Source organism: Colossoma macropomum, unplaced genomic scaffold (genome assembly GCF_904425465.1).
Source record: "Colossoma macropomum unplaced genomic scaffold, Colossoma_macropomum, whole genome shotgun sequence".
Lineage (NCBI taxonomy): Eukaryota > Metazoa > Chordata > Actinopteri > Characiformes > Serrasalmidae > Colossoma > Colossoma macropomum.
The window spans coordinates 51,842,390-51,865,269 of NW_023494792.1; the positions used below are offsets into that span (position 1 = coordinate 51,842,390).

The window sequence follows — 22,880 nt, forward strand, 5'->3', positions numbered from 1 at the left end:
AAAATTAAAATGTAAAAGGAAATATTAATGTGATTATAAAACTGGATGCTATTTCGATACATTTTTTTAAAAACTCAGCATTAAACGGTCCCATTCATGCATTAACGTCCTATAATTTGAAACTGTTTTTTGCAATGCGGAAGTTTGCAGTTTCTTTCAGCAGCACCTTGTAAGACAACCAGCAGCCTGATGAGGGTTCACCATGTTAGGAAGAGCTTGTGCAGGCAGATTATGCAATCATTTGTATAAAGGTAATCTAAAATCATCACAATTATTACGTGTTAACAATATCCCTTTTCAGCCACGACAGTGTAATACATAAAAAGTAAACTGATCTAGTATGTGTCATACTATTCTCATCCAAAAGAGGGCGACAAAAAACCTGTTTTCACATTGCACATTTAAAGCACTGGGCTCCACACTCAAATCTGGGCCCCACACTCAAATCTTGCTGCAAAAGAAACTTTGGTTCGCAAAAATACTGTGCATGCTGCATGAGTGTGACTGTTTATATGGGCATCAAACGTGGATATCAGGTGGATATCATGGATATTCCTGTCTACAAACGTTTCCAAATCTTGTCCTAGCCTACGTACGAACTGACACAGACACTGGGCTGTTTAAGAAAAGCACGTTTTGCAAAAGCTGTGCACAAAAAGCGGCTTACCAACGCCGCCTATTGCGCATGCGTGTGTTGAGGCGACGCTACAACTGTCACCACGGCAACCGGCGTCTACTGTAACCGACCCTCACTACGCTGCCTTAGTGTGCAGCCAACAAAAGCAGAAATTGTTCACTCCGTTCGCTAAGACTGTCAGCTCCTCTTCAGGGTTAAAATGACTGTCCGTTTTAAGGTACGTTGTGAACCTTATTCAAACACAAACCTTATTCAGACACTGAACACGGGCTGTTCGGCTGCGGAGCTGCGGAGAGCTGTAAACACAGCGCACTCTGTCTACGTCACCGCCTTTAAAGTCAAAGCAAAGCTGGCAGGGTGAACGAAACGGTTTCGCTTTTTTTTTTTGGTTGCAAAAAAACAGGAGCTTAACTGGGTCAATTGAGGGTAATGTAAAGCCTAATGCTTTGTGCCTTTATAGATTAACTTCCTCACAAGTGTTGGCGAATGTAATACGAAACTAAGAACCTGAAATCTTCCTTTTAAATTACTTGTTTTGGTTAGGTAGCGCAGAGGCAACTCGACGTAGCTAACTAGTAACGAAACAAGCCAGTTTCTTATTCGAATTTCCCCGTTCCACCTTAAATGGTGCAGCAGTTACATTCTAGCGCCTCAGCATCAGGCGCCAGAACGTAACTGCTGCACTATTTAAGGTGGAACGGGAAAAGTCGAACAACAAGCTATCGAATAGGAAGCCAAATTCAGCCTCGTGTAACGTTAAGGACTACCTGAGCTATAGTGTGCTGCGTACACGCGATTCCTTGATAAATAAGACCGGATATGTTCGATTATATCGTGATTTGTGTTAAAACAGCCCAGTCCTTTAACATACTCTGTAGAAGAAAACGACCTTGAGATTCTAAGCGTTGGCTTAATAACACCGAGACGCGACGATAAGGAAGGATTTAAAGTCTTATTGTCGAGCCCTTTTGAGTAGCTGGCTAAATGTGGATTACGTTAAACCTTTGACCCGTTATAAATCCATTCTGCTCGGACACCAGACGTACATTAAGATGTTAAAGCACAATTGAGAAGTGTCAGGAGCAATACCTAAATGTAGAAATGACAGAGCAGCAAATACTCTCATAATCCGCGGTTTTGTGTTTCCAACTTCACACAGGGCATCAGCGAATATCAGAATAAATACAGGACTCGACCGAGGCGAGTGAAGAGCGCGTCACCGCAGCGCAGAATGCGATTGGCTGGAGTCCGCTCTGATCAGCTGGGTAAGATAACCTTCAGCTGTCATTTAAAGTAATAACAGTGGCAGATTGTCTTTGTACTGCAATTCTTAATTCACAAACTACCTGTGGGTGCAGGAGGTGGTATGCTTTCTGTGAATCCCCTGTGCGATCCCATGAAGATTGCTGTGAAATGTGACATTAGAATTGTTGAGCAGGTCTGGAAGAGCCTTGGAAATTCAGTAAAGTGTGGATTTTAAAGGGCAGACCTGGAAAAGTATGACCATTCAGAAAATGCAATAAAATTGTGGGTATCCCTGCTTTAAAAGCCAGCATAGACCAGCATGGCTGGTAACCAGCAAAACCAGCATATGTTGTGTTGTGGATGTTGGTATGCTGGTCATCCAGCAATGCTAGGTGACCAACTAAACCAGCATCAGACCAGTATAAATCAGCACATACTGTGTTTTTTGTAGCAGGGATGTTCTGGCACAATTGACCCCCCCCACCCACGCATATCCTATTTCATATTTTCTCTTGACATGAGAAAGTTATTAGCAAAAAAATGAATAGAGAGAGTCTTGAAAGTTCCAGAAAAGCAATGTGGAAAAGGTATGGAATTTCATCATGGGGAAAGGACATTACTCCAAATACATGTTTAATTATGAGTAGTGCACCAGACATGTATTTGGAGTAATGTCCTTTCCCCATGATGAAATTCCATACCTTTTCCAGTCCCTCCTGGATGAATCATGACTCACTTTCGAAAATGATGATGAAAATGATGGTGGTTAACTTTATTACACTTTTCTTGAAGTAATGTACTCTGAAAAGTCCAAAATTCTGAATACACTGAAGAGAAAATAAGTCACAAAGTCTGTAAATATTCTCTCAATTTCACCTCCTGTCTCCCCTGATGCATATCATATTTCATGCTTTCCCTTGCTGTAAAACAGTTATGACCTTCACAGATAGCCATTAAAAAGTTCTGGCAGTCTGGTCTTGAAAAACTATGGGATTCATGAGGAAAATCCTGGATATACAGTATTTGGAATCATTCAAGAGTGTTTCATTGTCTACACTATAGGGTTACTTAGACACCATTCAGTTTGTTGTTTCCATGCTGCTTCCATTTATCTATAGGAATTAGCAGAGAACCCCAGTTTCAGTCCAAGAGGCGGGTCCCCTTTTACTCACCCCAAGTGCCCACTTCTCTCCAGTGGGGAAATTCAGCTGTTTCACAGAGGCAGCAGGATTTAACCAGGCCCGGAAGCCCTCCAGCTGTGGTGCATGTAGCACGAACCAGCAGTGCAGAGAAGATAGAGACCCCTTTGGCCCCAAGAGTGTCTAAACCATCAAGGGCCCCAAAGACAATCCAGCACCAGGAAGAGGTTCAATCTGCTCCTTCCGCTGACCAAGAGAAACAGGAGCATCCCTCAAATGGGGTGAGTGCAGTTCTATTCTTTCATAAACAGGGAGCTTAACAAGGTTAAAGGCTACCAAGGCCTTCATGTTTACACTGAGTGGCCAGTTTATTATAGGTAGACCTACAATTTACGTGCACTCATTGTCCGTTTTATCAGAAACGCCTACCATATGTACTTTGTAGTTATACAGTTACTAACTGTAGCCCATCTGTTGCTGCATAGACACTGACCAGATACTATTTGTGTGGTGAACCGTTCTGAGCACAGCAGTGGTACCAGCATGTCAGTGACATGTTAGTGTGTGTTGGTCTGGTGTGAGTGTCTCAGGCACAGTAGTGTCATAAAGTTAAGAACAGCCCACTAACCAAACGTATATAGTCAACAGGGGTCCTGTGGTCATATACTGACCACTGATGAAGAACTAGTGCATGTACATGGAAAAAGATGAGCTATAGTTTCTAACTGTGTACATACAAGGTGCACTATGTCCAATAATGTGACCAATAAGTCTATAAGACAACACTTAACAGTATCATTGTTAGTCGTTTCATTTTAATTGGAGTGACTTCATTTAAAGGTATACAGTGGTATACAGTATCCATTCACAGATGGCCTGTATATTGTCTTTTAGATAAACCATGCACTGAAGAAGAAGGCAGGCCTGAGGTCAGAGCGCCAGAGGAATGGCCGCCAGAGTTCTGAGTATCAAAGGCAGTTTCTGTGGAAAACTCCAGTGGCTGAATCGCCTCTTCTCGCTGCACAACAGGCACGTGATCAGACTTTCACAGCACATAGCAATGTATCACCACAGAGTAAAATATGTAAATTACACCCAGTTGTTAAAAGTTAGGGTGAATAGTAGAGCGGCAAAATATGGACAAATTACCATGCTGTAACCATATTGCAGTTGTGGTATGTTTTGCAATGTATTCAAACTGTATTGCAAAAACATTAATGTGACATACAGTTCTGTGCAAAAGCCAGAGAGCACCCTTTTATTTATTTAATTTGCAGGCAAAATGACCATGAAGCTTTTTCAGCATCAACAAAATAGCAGAAAATATATATTTACATAGATCCCTCGAAAAGTAAATATAATATCAAAACATCTAGTATTTAAAGTTTACATCTTTGCCTTAATTACAGCTTCCATTCTTTTTAGGAGACTTGCTTTCAGTTTGCAAAGAAATCTGCAGGAATAATTTTCCACACCTCCAAAAGTTCAGTCTTAAAAGATGGTTGCGCTTTCAGCTTCACACTATCCAAGTAATCCCAAATACATTTAGTGATCTCTTTTTTCATTATTTATTTTATATAATTTTCAAGCTCCGGTTTTGACAACTACTGCTTACTTTTCGCTTGAATTTCTGCTTTCTTATGCTTGTGGATTATTTTATATGTAATCTTCTCAGAAATACCTCCTGAAAAAATTAATAATCTGTACTTCATGGCTTTTTTGACTGGAAATTAAATAAATGAAGGGTGTTTTTTTGTTTTACATAGTACTGTACTTAAAAATGAATTTCCTTGAGAGATATCACTATTGCAATGATACTGTGATAACTAATAACAAACAGTTCATTGTGCAGCCCCTGTGCACAGCATGTTGTAGTTACATTTCAATATCATTATCTTATTACTGCTAAATCTCTTTAAGTAAATGTAAAAATGTACTTTTGCTTGGTAAACATTGGCAACACAGCTAGGATTACTGGGACTTACATTTTCTTCCAGCAGATGGTAGCAGCGAGTTATTTATGTCACAATTGATGAATACTTATGACAGAATACCCTTCAGAGTGGTTAGCAGAGTGATAATTAAGGAATGTAAAGGATTCTGAATATGACTCTAAACAAACTTACATGCCCATAATGAATGTATCCATTTAACTTCACTGCTGTTCTTTGTATCTGTTTTGTGATTTAGATGTTGTACAGCAGCAACAAGTCAATCCCACCTTTCAAGTCGAACCCAGTAGAAATGGAGAGCGAGTATAAGAGGAGCTTTAAAGGGTCCCCTCCACTGAGACCCCCGCGCTTACGGCGAGACATGGAACTAAATGAGGTTCCACAGTTCCAAAGGGAGAATATCTCTCCAGAGAAGGTACTGCAGTTTTTAGACATACAGTATGACAAGCATTTATTAAGCATGAATTTTATACATATCCAGCCAGAGTGAGACAGAATAAACTTCTGATCAACAGACCCTTCACAAATGCAGCTATTAACCCTTAAAAGCCAAGAGTATTGTCATTTTGCTATATAGTTTAATTGTATATATGTGGTCACATAATTAATTACATAGCTAGTGACGTGATGAATTACATTTACGTTTCATGTACATTCTGTATTGACAGTTTTTTGACGTTTTAATGTCAAAAATGACAATCATAGCAAAATTTTAAGAATAGTTGTTCTTTCCACAAAATTTGACTGTGCCTATAACAATAACTTTTCATCAAATTCAAATCATAAGAAAATGTGTCCTCTTCTTCTTTCAAACCCTCCAAAAAGTTTGAATCTGCTTTTTCTATAGAATCAGCTTGGTGCAATTAGCTATAAGTGAGAAGTAATTAATATAAAATTATGGTCTGTTTTTGTTAGTGCTTACTTTTAAGGATTAATAAAACTGAAAAGATATTCTTATTTGGAAGTTCAGTAAATGTAGGAATAGATAATACAGGTTTCCTCCCTCTGTATGTCACCAATGGCAGAGTAAAAGGAAGAAGAGAAGAGAGCAGCGTCTTAGCAAGAAGTCAAGACCCAAAGAGGAAACTCATCCAGAGCCACAGCCCCTGCAGCAGGAAGTGAGGGCTGCATGTGAACAAAAAGACGTTTCACCTAAAGTCATGAGGTGTGTGTCTGTTTATGGCTTTGTTGTAAGGAATCAAATAAAAGGAAGTCAAGTAACTTTTTCTGCAATATTGTATGTACTTTTCATATTGCCCTGTACCACCTCACATCACTACATTAAAGCATATTTGTATGCAAATGTGATGTTTATACATTTATGCTTCTTTGTATAGTTACATTCAGTAAGACTATTGTGTCTATAATGCTACAATATACACATGTCCTACATGAATTAACTTCTCAATCTCCTTTCTGTGGCAGGAAAATGAAAACTGAATATACCTCAAATTTTCGCTCTCCTCTTCAGTACTGCTACAGAGATGGAGCCTGGGTCAGGTCCAGGGCTGTAGGAGAGGAGGTAAGCCAGGCCCTGACCTCAGATCACTCACTCCTACACTATGGAAAAATTATGCTGTGTATATATACAGAATATAAGGTTATGCCATTCCCCATAGTCTATTTTGGACAGCATTATTCTCAATGTAAAATTATTTATAACATTGGTTTTGCTTAAAAATGCTCCACCTGGGTTATTAGCTGAGGACCATCTGTGGCCAATCTCTCAATTTTTTAAAAGTCTTGGAACTAGTTTATTTGGAACTAGTACACAGGATTTTAGACACATATTTTTTCAAAATATAAATAACACTCACTGGTTATGTTATTAGGAACCCCATTTCAATACTTGGTAAGATCTCTTTTTACTCTCAGAACTGCCTAAATTATTCATGGCATGGATTCAAGTGCTTGACCAGTATTAGGGAGCCCAACATGTGCCAAGAAAACATTCCCCACACCATTACACAACCACCACCAGTTTGAACTGTTGACACACACGGTATGTTCAGTTCATGGATTCATGCTGTTTACACCAAATTCTGACCCTGTCATCTGCATACTACAGCAAAATCAAGATTCATCAGACTAGGTGGCGTTTTTCCAATCTTCAGCTTTCCAGTTCCAGTGAGCCTGTGCCCACCATAGCCTCAGATTCCTGTTCTTGGCTGACAGGAATGAAACCTGATGTGGTCTTCTGCTGTTGTAGCCCATCCACCATCTCCACTGTTATAAAGAGTGGTTATTCAAGTTACTGTACATATCCTGTCAGCTCGAACAAGTCTGGCCATTCTCCTCTGACCTCTCTCATCAAATCATTTCTGCCCACAGAACTGATACTCAGTGGATATTTTTGTTTTTAGTACCATTCTGAATTCTAGAGGCTTTTGTGTGTGAAAATTGCAGGACATCAGCAGTTTCTGAAATACTCAAGCCACCCTATATGGTACCAATTATCATGCTACAATCAAAGTCACTTAGATCCCATTTTGTCCCCCATTCTGGTGTTTGATGATGATTTTATGCATTAAGCTTGTCACACATGATTGGCTGGTTGGATAATTGACTATGTGTACAGGTGTTTCTAATAAAGTGGCCAGTGACTGTATATACATTGAAAACAGAACAAAAAACACAATATTTGATGTTTTACCTTAAAAAACTTGTTTTTATATGCTCATTCCAAATTTTATGCATGCAACGTTATCCAAAAAAGTTAGGACAGGAGCATGTTAATCTCTGTGTTACATCACATTTTCTCTTAACAACCCTTAATTATTGCTTGTGGAATGATGACACCAGTTTTTTTCCATTCTACCATCATACAAGTCTTCAGCATTGTCATTTTTGCACTTCATAATGTGGGAGACGGGTCTGGACTGCAGGCAGGCCAGTCTGGTAGCCGCACTCTGATTATGCAGAAAGGTTGACTCATCAGACATGTTACAGTACATGTTTCACTGTGCATCAGTCCATTTCAGATGAGCTCAAGCCCAAAGAAGTTGGTGCTGTTTCTGGACGTTGTTGACATATGACTTCCACTGTCTGATGCCCATGTGGTGATAGCCATCACAGAAGCATGCCAGTTTTTAAAAAAGTGCCAATTGAGGGATCGAAGGTCACGGGCGTTCAGTCTGCTGTATCAGTTCTCTGGATTCCCTGAATCTGTTGATGATATTATTATTCACCATAGAGGGTAAAGTACCTAAAATCCTTGTGATCACTGGTTAAGGAATGTTGTTGGATTAATCTCTGATGCATTTGTTATCAAAGTGGTGAAACTCAACTCATGCTTGCTTTCAAAAGACTAGACCTTTCCTTGATGCTATATTTAAACCCAAGCATGACATCACCTGTTTAAGACCTATGCAATGTTTTGCAAGCGTCAATTTCAGAATGAGCATGTATTTACTGAAGTCATTAAGGTAAAACATTAACATCTCAGATTTGTACTATTTTTGTTTAAACACAGGTGGATTTACAAGTCACAGGTGGATTTACAAGTGTTTTCTGCTTTTAATTGCATTTAGGCCTGCTGTCACAATTTTTGGGAATTGAGGTTTGTAGATTTATATCAGTTTACGTCAGTATATGTTTTCCACTGGCATAAATTGTCCAGATTGAGTCTTTAAATTATAAAAATGACAAACTCAGAGTGTTGATTCTCAAAAAGGAATACACAAGTCAAAAAGGAATACACATGCACAAAAGGTAAATGTTCAAAAGCATTTAGACAGAGACATTTTTGTCTACTTTTTGTCTGCTGTCAGTTGTTCTTTTTTTAATGCGCATCTACAGGATGTGTGACTTCTAATACAGAATGCATGAAAGAGTAGGAAATTGAAACCTTTGTGAGACATTGTATTGTTGCGAGGGTTTGTGGGTTTACTATTACCCATCAAAGATTTAAAGAAGGCTGAAGTAAGAAGCGCGTCATGTGAAAGCTTTAGCAAATGAAAGTAAGCATCAGACAATAGTGGACGTGACACCATGGTCTCTCTAATAACTGGTCTGTGTCATCGATCTTGCAGGGTCACGAATGGTATCACGAGGTAAATGGCTGCTCTGCTGTATCATCTCTTTCCCTCTTTTGTATCTGTGTCACTCACATGCCTTCACACCTCTGCAGACTACTCACTCAAGATCGTGTGGTTCTGTTCGTGTGTGTCATGTTCTTGGACCTCTACCCATTTGATCTGACTTACTATTAGGCCTCATCATATCACACAGGAGGAGAAGTGTATGAGTGTGTGTGAGAGGGAGAGTTTCACTGCTATTGAGTCAGCAAGATGCTCTCTGTAAGCAGCATCCTTTCCACAGAACTTTCAGGTTGTCTGTGGTTTTGCTGGTTATTTTTTGCCTCCTAAGATGCTTAGATGCTTGAATTGCATGATTTACACTATTTCATTGCATCTGCTGCTAAGCAAAGACCTGTATTTCTTTAAAACACTTTTTAGCTTGTAATATATAACAGTATTTTTCAGTTACAATACTGTGCAAAAATCAAAAGGCCATCCTTATTTAACTTCCAGTCAAAACAGTTATCAAGTACAAGTTATTTATTTTTCAGTGTCATAGAAATGTTGCCAATTCAGAACAATTCATTTTTACATCATTTTATGATTAGTAAATCAACAGACATGGTCCACATATTGGAATAAAATTTCTTTACATTAGCTTACAATGAAAGAGTCAAATAAGTTAAGAATGTTTTTTCATTCTCCTGTCAAGTTACCATTTTGGAGATATGAGATTTTGTTTTAACTGCAATGATATATTTAACAAAAAAATGCACAGACACCTCAACAACTAAATACATATTATAAGTATATCCACTAGTATTTAGTATATCCAGCCTTTGCATTTATTACAGCTTCAATCCTTTTTAGGAGACTTGCTTTCAGTTTTTCAAAGTAATCTGAGGGCATATTACAACTACTCATCCTTTCAGACTCATAGTGTTGAGTTTCTTCTCACAGTGGAAGGATGGACAGAAACACCTGTGGACTTTTTAGACCTGAAATAAGAGTGGAGCTTCTCCTCTGTCTCAAAGATGAAAGCTTTAAGTGCTGTTTATCTGACAGTTTTGGTGGCCTGCTAGGACTTACATGGTTGTTAGGAGTCCCATTTTCTCTATATCTTTTAATCTTTTATAATGTCTAGTTTTGGAAACTCCTGTTCTTTTCACTGATTTTTTACTCTCCTTACTCGTAACTTTGCTGACCATTATTGCAACTGTGACTTAAATTGTGAGGCTTAAATGCTGAATGTAGTTGTGTTGTGATGTCACAGAACATGGGTGATTAGTTGCTTCTGATTGGTCTAACTCTTCTACAGGCCGTTTAGAAACTCCATGTTATTAAATTATATTTCCCCACTTGGAACTTGTTAATTATAATGTAAAATTGCAGCTCTTGCGATAAAAACAGATTCATTTTTCAGCCCTACAGGGAACTAAATAAAGTGCAGGGGAGTGGGGGAGGTGGGTCTCTGACTTTTGCAGAATAATCTCTGTTGTCGGAACAAAACTGAAAACGTTTTTCAGTTTTTGACATAATTTGAAAACGCCTGTTGTCCTTTACATTATGGGCAAAGTTCATGAAGAATGGACCAAAAGAAACGGCCCAGAATTACTCAGAAAAATGTCTGGTTCTATTGACTTACATTAAAAGTAAAGTATGTTTTCTTCTTCTCCTGTAAAGTTACCATTTTGGAGAAACAAGGTTTTGTTCCGACAGCAGTGATATGTTGTTTCAGATTGTTGCCATCACCAAAACAGTGACTATACAGGAGAAGGAAAAGACATTCTTAACATCTTTCAATGCTACTTTACATATTCACTGTTATTAATTTTAATACTTATTAATACTTATTATTCAGTAACTACTACTATGAGGTATTGAAGTATGGGCCCCGACTTAAGAGGTTAAAGAAACTCTCTATCATAAGACAATAACATGTCAAGTGTTCCATTAGTACTGTCAAAGTTACCCCCCAGGGAAATTCTTACTCTCTTCAAAAGGAAAATACTCTATGGAACTATGGAGTATTTCAGGTTTTTATGTTGGTGTGGTTCCTCAGATTGCACTGAACCCTTTTCAGCTGCACTGAAAGCACTACAGTTCTCTAAGCTAAGCTTTCTCATGTTCTGTTAATTTGGCATTTCCTCTCATTTCTATAGGGTTAGTATATTTGATGATCTCTTTAGAATGTTAGCTCTAAGACTAAAGTGCTATTTGGACTGGATTAGTTTTACATGAGGAGGTTACTTGAGTACCTCTGTGATTTTAGTCCTGCATGTTCCAACATGAAAAGATAATGACAGCTTTTATCTACTATGTAATGAACTGCTAATACAACCCCCAGGTTGTGTCCTCCTTGTAACAAGTTGGTAAATATTACGTCATATCCTGTGGGAAAGGAACGTTTGCTATTTTTTAGGTATGGAGACACTCAAGGAAGCATTTATGTCTCTGTGGTCAAATCAAGCCTATGAATAAGTGGCCTACGTCAACATTAATATGTTTCAAAAAAAGATTACCTGTTGGCTGTAAACTCCCTGGCTAATGCCAATGCAAATTACACATTGCATTCACTAAAGACAGCTAGGAAGATGGTTAGGATGAGAGAAATGACCATAAAAGTTAAGACATATCCTCTACGTCAGCAGCTTAAGCTACAAATAATACATGGAACCTTTTTGGTGTGACGCTGTTGTGTAAATCGAGAAGACACTCCCATATCTGTAATTCATATGGAAATCTGTTATCCCTGTCAGTCAGCCACGAACACTACAAATGCCCTGTACTTCACAGAGAAGTCAGGAAATCATATCTGGTCTGAATAATACTTCAGTCCTTAATCCTTCAGTGAAATCCATACTAACCCTGTAGAAATGAATGGTGTTATAATCACTGTGCTTATTCTGCTAGGGTCAATGACATGATGTGTATTTTTTGTGTCCAAGTTGGTTATTTTCCCATTAAGTAATTCAATTAATAAATGACATTCTTCACATTATTCTACAATACCTTCTTTATGTGAATATGTTCAGTGGATCAATTAAAAAAAAAAAAAAATACATATATATATGTAGGAATTTATGCCTTCTAAAGTCTAAAAATGGCAGGAGGTGCGACCATCCAACCGTATATGCAGATTAAATAAACTTTTAAAAAGGGTAATGTAACATAACATTCTAAATAAAACAGTTTGCCATGTTTTTATGCTTGATAACTTTAAAGTGTACCATATTGCAAAGTATAGCTGCTATTAAAGTATTCAACCCATTGAAAATCTTTTGTCCATAAATTCTCATTTCCTTAAATGTCATGCGGCTTAACCGACAACAAAGAACTTTTAAGAAAGAGTGGGCTGGATATTGCATCATAAAGAAGGCCCCAAGTGACCTTTATTGTGTAGTGCTAAGGACAATAGCCCTTACACAAAGGTGGATGAAAAATGAGAAATGAGGTGAGAAATCAGAAAAATGTCATTTTTGAGTCATGGTTTGGCTTGTTCTCTTGACCAAGTCAGCAGGTGCGACCCCAGGAAAACCATAGAGGTGTGTTAAGGTTTATTTATTTGAAAAAATTTATTTATACAGTTGAGTTCGACGATAAAAGTTTATGCACGGTTTTAGTAGTCATGAATTATTTAAAATTGTAATATTTTTTATTAATGTGTGGCACCACCTGACATTGTGGTTGTGTGGTTGCTCCACCTGTCTGGGTGGTAAAACAGAAGATTCTGTTTAAACATTTATTTATACCATTATAAAAGCAATGTAAAATCAATATAATGACTTAATTATGCACATCATGTCTTTTTAAAATAAGAATGTTTTAAATGATCATCTTGAAAGCCTTATTTATCATTGACCTGCTAACACGCCTTGTGAAAATTCACATCTCTGTGTATGACAGGATACTGCTTATGAATCAGCACTTGCTGTCTTGAATGCTTTCTCCCTTCTTTTCTGTTTGATTTGTTTTTATACTAGAATTATAAAGAGCTGATGCAATGTTAAGGAGCTGACCCAATGTTTTGATATTTTAACATTCCAATCATTCAAGTGCAAGTATACTAAAATGATCTGTGATTTGGCTTTTTGCATTGCTTTTATTGGACTTGATTTGAAGCATCTGTAGCTGTAGTCTTTTTCTCATCTGATTGCCGCTGTTCTTTTCGAATGTCTACATAGGTGTGTGACTTGCGGGAGAAAGCAGAAGCCTACAGGAGAAGGGCCTGGGGGACACACTTTTCCCGGCAGCACCTCAGCCAGATCCTCTCAGAACAGAACTGCCTGTGGGAGGCCTCTAGTGCCTCTTCATCCTCCACTCTCACTGAACAGGACAGCCAGTCCCCCAACAGTCCAATCATTGAGGCCTTGGACCTTGCCAGGTGAAGAGATCAAGATGGGCTTTGAGACCTTCTCTTGACTCTCTCTTTCAAACTCAGATTTCATCAGATGCAAAACTACTTCAGATTGTTAAAGCAATAGTTCAGCCAAAATACAAATTTACATAACTTGCCCTTTACCCCAAATGTAGCCAATCAGCCAAGACATTCATTTGGTCTCTGTTTGCTTCTTTATTTTTTGGGTTGGGCTAAAGTAGCTAAAATGTAATGGAAGTCTATTTAAACCAATAGCATTAAATCATCAAACAACTGTGTCAAATTGTGTCATATTGTTAAATAATCTCAAACATTCTTGGTTATGTGCTTTCTGACACTGTAGGTCATACACAAAAGCACATTTTGTTTGTACTTTTGTCCAAGCGTCTAATGATTCAGGCATGTAGTTTGCACAAATCTTATTGGTGAGTAATAAGCTTCTATTACTTGTTAGCTCTATTAGCCTTGTTCCTCCATTATGAAACTAAAGAAGCCATCTTCAAACACCTAACATCGGCTCGGCTGATCAGCTACATTTGAGTTAAGGTAAAAATTGTGTACATTCATTTTTTATTGAAATCTCAATTTAAACTGTGGAGATTCTCCTCTCTCCTCTTCATTATCAGGGGCTTTTTATTTACCAGTATTAGACTTTCTGAGTGTGGCCTTTGTGTGCTGTACCATTAAAGGGTGGATAGTGTCAGGGAGAGCTCTAGCCCTGGGGCATCTGTCTCCTTGTCAACTAGTAGGAGGAGCTCCTTTGAAGGTGTGGGACTTTCCAATGGCCCCACCCTTCCTGTGCAGAGGAAACTGGCATGGGAAGAGGAAGCGCATCCATGTGAGAGGGGTGTGGCTGAAATAAAGCAGCAGAGGGAGGAGTCACCTATCCAGCAGCCAAAGGAGTCAGATGAGGAAGAAGACATGAATGAGCATTCAGAAGACAAAAGGGAGAAGTATGTGGTTAAGATTTCTTTCCCACTTCAAAATCTATTGAAATGGCCTGTGACATAATAATCTGCTTCATGGACTTTCTGTCAATATTACTTTCCCTTTCATCAGTGAAATTCTCTAACCTCAAAGACAACAATGGCAGTACATGCCTTGAATAGGACATGTTTAGGTAAGCTTATGTACACCATATGCAGGGTTATGCATTAGGGGTGGGAATCTTTAAGCCTGTCATGATTGAAGTCAGATTCAGTTTCGATTTGATTTCAATTCCAAGTATGAAGATGTGATTAAAAATGATTTGTTATGCATGTTGATTTTTGATTTCTGAAAAAGTGTTGCTTTGAATTTACTAGATTCAGTGGTGTACACTGGTTCCACATGAATGAAATACATCAACACAATTACGTCATTCATTTGACTTACTTTTGGAAGAATTGTGTTGATGTAATGTGTTTTATTCATGTGGAACTGATGTACATGCTTGAATCAAGTAAACTGAAAGCAACACTATCCAGTGTAGCCCACATTAAGATTTTTCTCATATTTGTCTGCCTTAACAAGTGTCACTAGCTTAGTTGAATCTGAATATAGCCCATGTGCACTCTGTCTGTCTTTGTTTCATCAAACATAACTATAAACTAAAAGACTAGAAAATGAAACTACATTTTTTTTTTATCTTTCTGTTCTTTAAACCACCTTGTATACAATATAGTGAACCATTTTTCATCACAAATGTTTGGCATTGTTAACAACTATTGACTGTCTGGTTATAGGTTGTTGAGCATGAGTGCAGAATCTTTTGCGACACGTCCAAGAATTGATTATTTTTCCCAACCCTATTATGCGTAAGTTATGGTGATTTTGTCTGTTTGAATTTTACATGAGGTTTTGTCACTCAGGGTCAGAGTGCCGGAGCGTGAACCCTCATCACCTTCAGTGGGGTCCAGATGCTTCACAGATGAGGGCAGGTTACCTACACCCACACTGAAAACCATGCTGACTGCCCAGAGGACACATCATGACCGCACCACTCCAACAACTGGTAACCATCATAGATCATATTCATTGCACAGACATCTACCACTGATCCAGCATTCACTGACAAATACTGAGCTTAAAAACGTTCCTTTGGAAACAGGCTACATAAGACAGTACAGTTGTATGCAAAACTTTGAACACCCCTGGTTGAATTGTTTTGTTGATTTTCTAAGTGAAAATATATTAACACATCCTCGACAGACAGCAAACTTAAATATCACATTTTCAGCAATTTTTATTGCATAATTTGTTATTATTTGCTGAGTTTAACATTTTGGACAAAAAAACATAGAATAAAATTGAAAATGTGTCACAACATCTGCACACACCACATTTTATGTTTAATTTTTTTCCAAAATGTTAAATTCAGTAAATAATTGTGCATTAAAATGTGCAGAAGTTTGTTCTCTCTAGAGGATATGTTTATTTATTATATGTATACTTATTTCACAACACATGTTATCTAACCATGGACACCCAAACATATGCATATGACTGCATAATGAGGGAATGGTAGACCCTTTCAGCGCAGTCAGTAGAAGTCAATTAATATGACTGTCATGCCAGTTTAGCTATAAACTTGGATGTAAATCCACTTTGCATGTTGGCAGTAGTTTCACTATGATTAAAAAGCATGTCACCATATGTGACATTAGACCACCCACTTAGGATTTTTTTCTGTTCTCTTTTTGAAGGACAACTCCAAACATTTTGGCATACAACCACACGTTTCGCTTCTCTGTCATGCAATGACTCCATGTAGACACGTCTGATGTGAAGCGGGGTTTTCTGTGAGATATTCAGAGAAGCATTCCCACACAGTTTATAAGGGCAGATCCTGCAAACTTTCTAAATCATACTGATACCGTGACAGGACTTCACATAGTCAGCATGGTAGTTTTGTATTTGTGAAAAAACAGAAATGTTGTTTTAAGCCTACACTGAAAAAAATGCAGTGGTTGCTTGCAAAAAATGTATATTTGGCCTTAAGTTTTCACTTAAACATCATTTTACCTTAGGTTGGCTGCATAAAACCTCTCAAGGTAAAAGTTTTTAAGTGGAAAGTAAAAAAAAAATAAATTATAGAATTTTGAGTTTTAGATGCTTTAGAAGTTCATGATTCAGCACTTAAGTTACTGATAGTTGTAAAATATATATTTTACATGTATATGAAAATATATAGCTTCGAATTTATCACTATGTAAACAAAAAATTTAAACAAAAAATTCAGAGTGGTCTGGTATGAAATGCTCCGTTCTAGCGAAACTTACCAAGTCTGAATTGTTCACAGTGGTGGTGATAGAAACTAGACGTCTGAAGTTTAATTGCTCTAAAATGGGCATGTGCAAGTGGGGACCTTTTGGGCCAAAGTGCTGTGGAGATGCTAGTGTTTACCATCTTCTAACGCTCTGGATTCAGTTCATGAAGACCTTGCTAATAAGCTGATGAGCTGAATGAGGTCTGCTGTGTTTTGGCCCACAAGGACTGGAGCCTGGCACGTGTACTCTAAAAGCTCCCTCACAGAAAGTTATTACATGAAATGGTTATCAATATGCAGTCTGGTGCCTGAGACATTATTTTACATGAGAAACCACTATTTTACTGTCATCAACATCACATATAAAAAAACACAGAAGACATGCATTTTCAGTGGAGGTTTTGGATACCTTTACATTCACATAGACTTTGCAACCCCTGGTTGCAATCACTACCACTGTAAATCTGAATCAGTCAGTCTTTCACACCAAACCACAGAATGACTTCACATCGGAACGACTGAACTATGCAGACGTTTTGAAAACCAGGTGGAATTCCCCTTTAAGTTAGGTATTTATGATGTTTTATTCAAGTGGCTACTGTGGTGTTAGATCCCATTATAACTGGAGGAGAAATTCTGCTTGTTGAAGTAGAACTTAATTTAATAACAGAAATAATTTTAGGATTAATGGTATTTCATGTCAGTTTATTGACAATTGGCCGAACAAATTAATGGAAACAACAAATGAAAAGATTTTTTGATTCTTTGAGATGTGCCAGTAAAAGATCCGCAAATTTAAGGCACTAAGAGAGACAGTATCCAAAATGATATTTATTATTGTTATTATTTATGACTATTATTTTTTAAACAAGGAAAAGACAAATATTGGCTTTTAAATACACATAATTTTACATAATTTAAATAGTTTTCAGAACCATAGTTTTCTTCAGAACTCTCATCTAAGAGGCCGGCTTTCCTTTAGAAACCTCTTGTAATCAAAGTGCTGAAAAATACGTACTGTATCCTGGTGTAATGCGTGCACAATGTAGGCCTTGGGCAATGGAAGAAAGTGATGTGGTCTGATGAGTCATTTTTCATTTTTCTTTCTACATCTGGATGGGGTTTTTTGAGGTAGATAAAGAAAGGCTTCAGTCCACATTGTTTGCTACCAACTGGTCAATAATAATAACATCTGTTTTTCTTAAAGACTGACCTTAATTTCATGTAAATGTTTATAACAGCATTACAAAGACTGTTATTATACTTACACTCCGGTGCTTCCATTATTTGATCAAACCCACTATATTCATATATCACATATATAATCACAGAAATGAGTGCGAGTTCACCTTTGATGCTGGTGTTCTTCCTCTGCTTGCCAGGAGGTGCTATGTTGGTTTCCCCTCCCAAGACGAAGAATTCCTCGAGGACATCTAGGAGGAGTGAAGCACCACTAGGCAAAGCCCACTCACCTTACAAACATCTCAATCATAGCTCACCTCCACGAGCACACAGCAAGGTACTCAAACTGCATTCTGTAACAGTTATTGGGAAGCTAATCCAAAATCAGTTATTTAGATGCCTTCATTTTGAAAATACTGTAAATAAAAGAACAAAGGATCTTAATAAATGCCACCTTATATATAACCAGTGAATCCTAGGCTTATTATTCAGTAACTAGTATAAATAAATGTAATTGTTTAGTTATGAGAGTGAGACATTCAATTGGGACCACATGCAGGCCCTGATGGTTTAAGAATTTAAACTGGATAGAATAAACACGTATCTTTAAGCAAGCTAATTTGCATCTTGGTGATTTAAAAAGCCAGGATGACTGTGAAAATGATTAAAAGATATGTGGACTCTTTAGATGCAGTCTCCAGGAAATGCGAAGCAGAGAAGATTAGCTTGATTAGTGGACTGGACCTGTATAACTCGAATCTCTCAGGTTCAGAATATCCCAAATGAAAAAGACTGTACAAAACTAATACAAATAGCTACCAAAGCTTCCAAAGCTCTTAAGTACTAAACACATAAATATGAAGCTGAAGTTGACCTTATGTAGAATGGAAATTTTGAAAAAGAAGCTGGCGAATAATAAGCCAACATCAGCCTTGCTCCTTAGTTAGCAATTACCTTTAACCCCTTAAAAGGCCAGGGACCACCGGCGAGCCAAAAGTTTCATTACACAATTCTATAAGAATAGCTCCACCAGTTTGCATTGAAGTACTTAATAAATAATAAGCCTTAGTATGTAATAAGCCTGGGATTTTAAGGGGTTAACAGTATTATTTTATATGAATGCGCCACTTTTACTTGGAGGTTTTTAATAACCAGCTAGCGAGTGGCACAGCGAAGCTATAATGAGCCACTGGAGTTGATAGACTGATAAATGTGTCTCACTGGCTAATAAAATGCTGCATCCCAAACCACACACTGCTATACTTTATTTACTACACTAGTGCACTTCTAATGGCACTGGACTATTTTTACATACTATTTACATACTATTTATATGCTAGTATGCGGTTTGGCATTAGTAATGCAAAGGGAAATCTCAGCCATTTAGATTTCAGCTTTTATTTGTTGTATTGTTGTTGTTTGTCACTACAAACAAAATCAAGGCAATACACTCAAATATATTGGTTAATATGCTTTAAAATAAGTTTTAAAAAGGTGCTTCACTGCCTTGCTGGATTGGTTGTGGCTTTGTTACCACATAAACTGTTTTACATTTTATAATTATTATTATTATTATTATTATTATTAGTGCCATCAAGTCAGTTCCAACTCTTGGCAACCATATGGACAGTGATTCTCTAGAATGTCCTGCTTTCTGTTTGGGTCTTTAGGCTTCTTAATGGCTTGTTCATGATATCTCTGATGATCTCCATCCACTGTCTTTTCCAGTGAATTAGTTTTTCTCATGATATGTCCAAAATAAGAGGTTCAGTTTGGTTATCAGGGCTTCGAGTCAGAGGTGAAGCTTGATTTGGTCAAGAATCCATTTGCTTCAAAATGTTTACATTTAACTTCATCAGTGACTATTTGAGAGTTAAATGACATGTACTGTTGGTCAGCAGTGAAACTCTTGTCATTCTACAGGCAGAGAACGGTAGCTTGCCCCGTTCTTCCCCCGCTGCAGGGATGGCCACTGTCGACCCGCTTCCTCTGAGAGAAGACACATGGGCTGAAGACTCTCCTGAACCCTTTTCTAAACCAAAAACAGTCAGAACACCTCAAAAACGAGCAATCAGTGCCAGGCTTATAGCCAACAGCTCACCACATGCCAACAGAATCCAGGGCACACTGAGGAACCCAGAGTTTCAGCATAACGGTACAGATTCACACAGTTTCATATTTTAGCCTTTAAGTATAATACATTCATCACAAGGTGTTCCCCGACTCAAGCACTGCTACACCAATGTGATCGGCCTATCTATCGCATGGGTGCCATACAGAAGCCAGATAAGCAGAATGGCCATAGAAACGTGACAATGACTCATTTACCGTCAGGGCGAAAAGAGAGAGGTTAAGTTACCGCCAGAAAGAGCAGGAGAGTAATTTAGGTCAGTCTCCCATCCTCTCTCATTCTCTCTCTCTCTCTCTCTCTCTCTCTCTCTCTGTTTTTTTCCATTAACATGTCTACATGTGAAGTCTGTTTTTTCCATCTGCTGTCTGCTGATGCTCCCCTCCGAAACTGCGGGTCCTTATGCTACCTGGCCACGCTGAAATCTGATGTCGGGCCGTCCCCAGTGGGATTAGTTTGACATCATCCTCCCAACAAGAGTTTCATGGAAAGTCTTGTAGTGGAATTCATGCTCCAATATTTCCTTACACATATGGGACTGCAAAGCTCCACTGCTTGACTGTGACTTACCCACTGAAACGTAACACCATGTGTAGATATGTGACATTGATATCTTACCTCCACCTTTTAGTTTGTTCTAAAGTTTTTTGACAACTTTTGCCATGACGTATACCAAGACTCCATCAGCAGATGCAGTTCTATTTGCCACATATAGTGTCCATGTGATTTGTAGTAACAACATCAGACATCAGACCATCGCAAAGAAATGACCAAACCATTTATCTTATTTATATTTTTTGGCTTTCTTTAAAGGTAACCTGGGACTCCATCGGCCAGATCAATTTGTCTTCCCTTCCAGCGATTCTGGTGTATCTGATGATGGTAAAACAGCTGTCATTAACAATAGTAGTCTGATTAATAGATCAGGGTAATTTCCAGGTACTTAAGACTATGTCAGCATTTTATTCACGCGATTAGACATGAAACAACTCAGGTTGTCTGTCTAGAGTGCAGAGCAACCTACTTTAAGCGTTCTTTATCCTTTGATGTGGTCACATGCTGAAAGCATCTAATAAGTTTTAAATTGTAGATGCTGCTGAAAAAAGCAAGCAGTTTTGTGTCTTTTTATCACTGAAGCTTAAAATCTTTAACCTTGTTTTTTTTTCAACATTAGCATAATTTCCTCTGGCTTAAATTATTTCAAGTGATTTGAAAAGATCCTCAAGTTATATATCTGAAACTACCCTTTGTGCCTTATCTTTAGATGACAGGCTGTCTCAGATCTCGTCCAGGTCAGCAGCTTCCTGCTCCATGGCGTCCCAGGTGTTGGACCGTGCCCAGAGGAGGAAAGAGGACTTCTGGGGAAAGAGTTAATAAAAGCCAGTAATCCTGCAGTGTGGACATTAGCAATCACAGCATTGTACTTCTTATACTGTATGCAAGCGTAATTTCAAAGTGAAAATTAATGGAAAAAAAGTTTTTTTTTAAAAAAAATAGAGAATATAGATTTGTAATGTGATTTAGTTTGGTTTTTAGTATATTTTGATACTACCAATGTAGCACAGTCAGGGCCAAACTAATGTGGTAAGGACAATAATTTTAAACAATGTACATAATTCAGGTTTTGTTTTTAATTGTTCTAAATGAAATCATGCAAAATAAAAAAAAATATTTTGTACATTAATCAATGTGTTTTTGTTCATTTGTGATTAAACTCTTACATTTTTATAAAACCGATTGTTCTGTGATATGATCTCTCCCAGACAATGGAGGCATGAGACTAAGGCTGCGGATATGAGGAAAACAATTGTATGATCAGCATATGACTTACAAAATGGCAAACTACACTGATGAACACTTCATATATCTATTTTATTTTAAAAGAGTTTAAAGGTCTGTATGAGGTGAACATTCAGTAATTCAGTTACTTGCCACATCACAGCACCAGGTACCGCTTTACAATAAGGCTACCCTTTAAAAAGTTCATGAATTGTTTAACAATTGTTAATTAATGGTTATTCATTAGGTTATTATCTCCTTAAAAATCATTCATAAGCAGTAATAACACATACATAAAAAGGTCAGCAGTGACCTGGTGCTTGTCAAATATTCCACATTCTTCTATACTATTAAACCTCAGATTTTGCTGGTTACTAATATTACTTTGTCTACTCCATCAGTCAGCATTAAGCATTTTTGTGTTATAACTGCTTATTAATTTTAAGATCAAGTCAAGTCAAGTCAGCTTTATTGTCAGTACTACAATATGTACAGGACATACAGAGTATTGAAATTGCGTTACTCTCAGACCCCATGGTGTAGCGATAACATTAAATAGATGGTAAACAGGAAAAGTGTGAATTTAAATAGACACTAAAAAAACACTAAACACTAATCATACAAATAAATAAATAAACACATTGTAGAAAAATAGAATAATAAAAAAATAATATAAATATCATATGTAAAGTGTTACTCAGCACAATTATGAGCCAGTATGTTTATATAGACTGAAGGTTAGTAGGTCCAGAAAGATTACTGTGGCCATATTCACAAAATAGCAAATAAAACATACACAGATACTGTACTACATCTGGTCACAACCTCAAGTGTAAACTGAATACTATTCAATCCTGTAATTCCAGTTGTACTCATAGGGGCTTCTGGATGGTCAGCTTTGTGAAGGTTGTGCATATTCTTAATAAGAGACCTCACTGTTGTAAACTTATCAAAATGTAATTTAATTACACGCTTTTGCATGATATAGTGAGATAGCCTATTAGCTCCTTGCAAGATGCTTGTTTAGGCTGGCTTTACACGGTGAAACGTTGATGGCAACTAGCTGCCTGCAATATCACTGCTGAGCAACCTGACTGTCTCATGAAGCAATTCAAAAACAAATTTGCATGCAACATATCCAGTTACTCCACACATTAGCCAAATTAGTAGCTTG

General features: G+C 37.6%; 1 protein-coding gene across 3 annotated transcripts; it reads left to right on the forward strand.

The window, feature by feature from the left end:
• The first annotated feature begins 741 nt into the window (after positions 1 to 741).
• Positions 742 to 21,631, forward strand: mdm1 (Mdm1 nuclear protein). Of its 3 annotated transcripts, none has more exons than XM_036577538.1 (15): positions 742 to 854; positions 1,797 to 1,902; positions 3,001 to 3,302; positions 3,916 to 4,050; positions 5,212 to 5,388; positions 5,999 to 6,138; positions 6,399 to 6,495; positions 9,005 to 9,025; positions 13,177 to 13,376; positions 14,060 to 14,323; positions 15,221 to 15,363; positions 18,000 to 18,136; positions 19,723 to 19,954; positions 20,741 to 20,809; positions 21,192 to 21,631. In XM_036577538.1, the coding sequence occupies exons 1-15, from the start codon at positions 837 to 839 to the stop codon at positions 21,299 to 21,301; spliced, it is 2,151 nt and encodes a 716-aa protein (XP_036433431.1). In that variant the 5' UTR covers positions 742 to 836; the 3' UTR covers positions 21,302 to 21,631. The 3 variants fall into 3 exon arrangements, with proteins under 3 accessions (XP_036433431.1, XP_036433433.1, XP_036433434.1); XM_036577541.1 differs by lacking the exon at positions 742 to 854 and adding an exon at positions 968 to 1,063 and having other exon boundaries at positions 21,192 to 21,629; XM_036577540.1 differs by lacking the exon at positions 9,005 to 9,025 and having other exon boundaries at positions 21,192 to 21,629.
• The last annotated feature ends 1,249 nt before the right edge of the window (positions 21,632 to 22,880 follow it).